This window comes from Lissotriton vulgaris, unplaced genomic scaffold (genome assembly GCF_964263255.1).
Source record: "Lissotriton vulgaris unplaced genomic scaffold, aLisVul1.2 SCAFFOLD_235, whole genome shotgun sequence".
Taxonomy (NCBI): Eukaryota; Metazoa; Chordata; class Amphibia; order Caudata; family Salamandridae; genus Lissotriton; species Lissotriton vulgaris.
The window spans coordinates 639,889-643,290 of NW_028253230.1; the positions used below are offsets into that span (position 1 = coordinate 639,889).

General features: G+C 46.5%; 1 protein-coding gene across 1 annotated transcript; it reads right to left on the reverse strand.

The window, feature by feature from the left end:
* Positions 1-976: 976 nt before the first annotated feature.
* On the reverse strand, positions 977-1,924 carry LOC147661097 (olfactory receptor 51G2-like). Its single transcript, XM_086951333.1, has one exon. It carries the CDS (start codon positions 1,922-1,924, stop codon positions 977-979), a length of 948 nt encoding a protein of 315 aa, XP_086807459.1.
* Positions 1,925-3,402: the final 1,478 nt, after the last annotated feature.

A 3,402-nucleotide genomic window follows, 5' to 3' on the forward strand; every position in this document is an offset into this window, starting at 1 on the left:
GGGCTCAATGCGTGAGAACCAGAGCCTTAAATTGAACTCTTTGGGCCACCGGCGACCAGTGGAGTGTGGCCATTTGCGGTCTTATGCTCCTGCGTCTGGAAATGCCTAGCAGAAGTCTTGCGGCCGCATTTTGGATGAGCTGCAACTTGTTTACCAGAAAGGAGGGTGAGCCCAAATACAGAGCGTTGGCATAATCCTGGCGGGATAATATGAGGGCTCTAGCGACCGTTTCTTTGGCCGTCTGGGGCCATAGAGGGAAGAATCTGCCCAGAGATTTAAGGGTGCTAAAGCAGGCACCCGTCAGTCTCTTAGTCTGCTCTGAGAACCTCAAATCCATGCATTTATTCACTAAACAGAATATATCACTTAGGGCCTTATTACAAGCTTGGCGGTCCTCCTGCTAGGCGTTATGCCAGCGCTCTGCAAGAGGGCCACCAAACCCGTACAGAGTCCGCCCTCCGGATTACGATTACAATCCTTGGCAGGCAGACAGTGCTGCTGTGGTTTCATGGCAGGGCCTGTCTAAGGCTTCTGGGAGGGCCTTAGACAGGCACTGCTTTCACACCACTGCAGCACGTTCCTGCACAGGAAGGAATGCACCATGTTGTGATTTCCTTCCAGTGTAGGAACTGGGGGTGCAAATTTGCAAGGGGGCACAACATTTGCCCCCCTGCATACACACCCAGGCCCAGAGGCACAAGGGTGCCCTATTGGCCCCCTTTGTTGCCTCTCTGCCATCCTTTTCCCGCCATGAAAATGGTGCCGCAGAGCCAACTTGAAAAATGCTTGGCAGTGCTGCAGCTGCACTGCCAGCATATTTTGGCCTCACACCGTCAAACTGCGACCATGAGTTGGACCACCAAACTCGTAAGAAGGTCCTTAGTCATAAACCAAGGCCAAATTGTATTCACCGCTTATATACCATGACCCTATCCATAGCTATTTTACTGCTGCTTGGCTTGACCACCATTGAAGTTCAAGTTCTGCTTCTTTTTGCCCAGAACCTTTTAGAGAGAACATTACGGATCTGTTTGTTTTTTATGCTGTACACAATTGGATTCAGGGATGAGGGTACAACAAGGAAGATCAAACCCATCATCACAAGGAGAAGAGGGGAAGCATTCCTTCCATATCTGTGAGCCAATGTCAATCCAATCAGTGGGATGTAGAACAGCAGAACAACACAGAGGTGGCTCACACAGGTGTTCAATGCCTTCAGGAGCTCTGCTTGCATGGATGTGCCCAAGACTGTTTTCAGAATCAGCCCATAAGAACACACAATGAAGACAGAATCTAACAGGTATGTGGCAAGCACTAGGACCAAGCCGTAGGTGCTATTGATTGTTGTATCCACACACGCCAGCTTCATGACATCAGGGTGGTAGCAGAAGGCATGGGAGAGAGCGGTGTTGGCACAGTAGGAAAGCCGGTTTAGCAGAAAAGGGATAGGGACATGAATGCAGACACCTCTGATCAGAGCCACCATTCCTAGTTTGGTGACTAATGGTTGCAATACTGAGTTGTATCTCAGAGGGTTACATATAGCAACAAAGCGGTCAAAGGCCATGGCCACCAAAATGGCAGATTCAATGGAACACAAGGAGTGGATACAAAAGAGTTGAACAAGGCAGGAATAGAAGTGAATATTTCTGATATCAAGCCAGAAGACGCTGAGCACTGTGGGTAAAGTGGAGAGGGTCATCCCCAGATCTGTGGCAGCAAGCATAGACAGCAGCAGGTACATGGGCTCAGTGAAACATTGGTCGGTTTTGGTGATGAACAAAATGAGGCCATTTCCCAGGATGGAGGCCAGGTACAATAAACCCAGTAGAAGAGACATCCAGATCTTTGCAGCGTCTTCTCCAGGAAACCCCATCAAGACAAACGACGAATGCTTGATGTCGCTGGAGTTGAATGTTAACATGATGCAGGCTGGAATCACATTGGTAAGATCTAGTACAGAAAATGTGAAAAATGTACATTTGTACAACGGTTACTAAATTGGTAGGAGTCAAGAAAACATTTCTTGAAACTACTGCCGTACATTACAGACTTGACTGAATTTCTGCAGCAGACAAAATTACTGTGAAACATTGCAATTTGGGTTTGACAATTTATAGTTAAACTTAGCTGAAACAGATGTTGCAAAAACATTATCAAAAATTAAGAACATACTAAACAGGTATTACAGCATCAAGTAGCTCAAACATATTTTTCCCAGATACTTGCTATTTTACGTTACACATCATGTACCAGCTCATAATCCTTGGGGTAAGAAGCACATCAGGTTTAAGACCACCATAGAGCATGTGGTTGTATGTGGCAGCTTATCATATCCTTGTGAACTTATGAGCACCAGACAACAGGTTCAAGAACATGAGCTCAAGTTTGAGTGAAATGCTGAATTGCCCCTATTTGGTTAATTGACTGTACAAGCCAATCTAGTGTGGTAGGTGATTACAAATGTAATTCACTCAGTAAGTACTATTTATTAAAATATGTAAAGGCATCTGTAGGGCTGATTAATGCTTTACTGCTTTAAGATTATAAGCAGACAGGAGGATATACGGGAACTTTATGAGGCCCTCTGAGACATGGCTCATGTGAAATACCCGGGATCGCATGGCCTCCTGGTAGAGCATTATCAGACATATTCCCCTGAAATGCTCCCTAGGCTGCTTGAAAACTTCAGGAAGCAAAGTCCAATGGTACACTGCTGATACACATGCAGTAGGGTGTCTTAGCGTCTGCTGTCCCTGCTTAATGTCAATGTTAAACTGCTTGTGAAAGTACTCGCGATGCGCTTGGGCCGTATAGCCATACACATAGTGAATGGTGACCAGTGCAGATTTATGCCGGGGAAGGGCATTTAAATGAACCTCCGGCGTTGCTCTCATTTAATGCGTGTCACCCCGGAAATGGTTGAGGAGGCAGCTTTGGTGGCCCTAGACTTTGAAAAAGCATTTGACACCCTGTCATGGGAGCATCTATGGGGCTGCTGCTGTGAAGAATGCGGTTCGGCCCGAGGTACTTGTCAGGGGTGCACCACTAATTTATGGAACGCAAGGCGAGAGTGCAAACTAGACAGTTGGTATTAGATGTACTGAATTTAGGAAGAAGAATGAGGTAGGGAATCCCACTGTCCCTGCTCCTCTTTGCGTTTTCCATGGAGCCTTTAGTGGTGTACTTGAGGATCAAGCTTCAGGACTGGGGAATACAAGTAGGTGACGCTATGAATATTGTACTGATGTACGCAGACAATACCCTTGTGTTTGTGACCAAACCGGAATTATCTGTACTGCTCCTCCTAGCCCTCATTGCCAATTTCTGGCGGTTGTTAGTGCTACATGCCAAGAGGCATAAAACAGTACTATTGCCCCTGGTGTCCTTAGCGCACAGAAG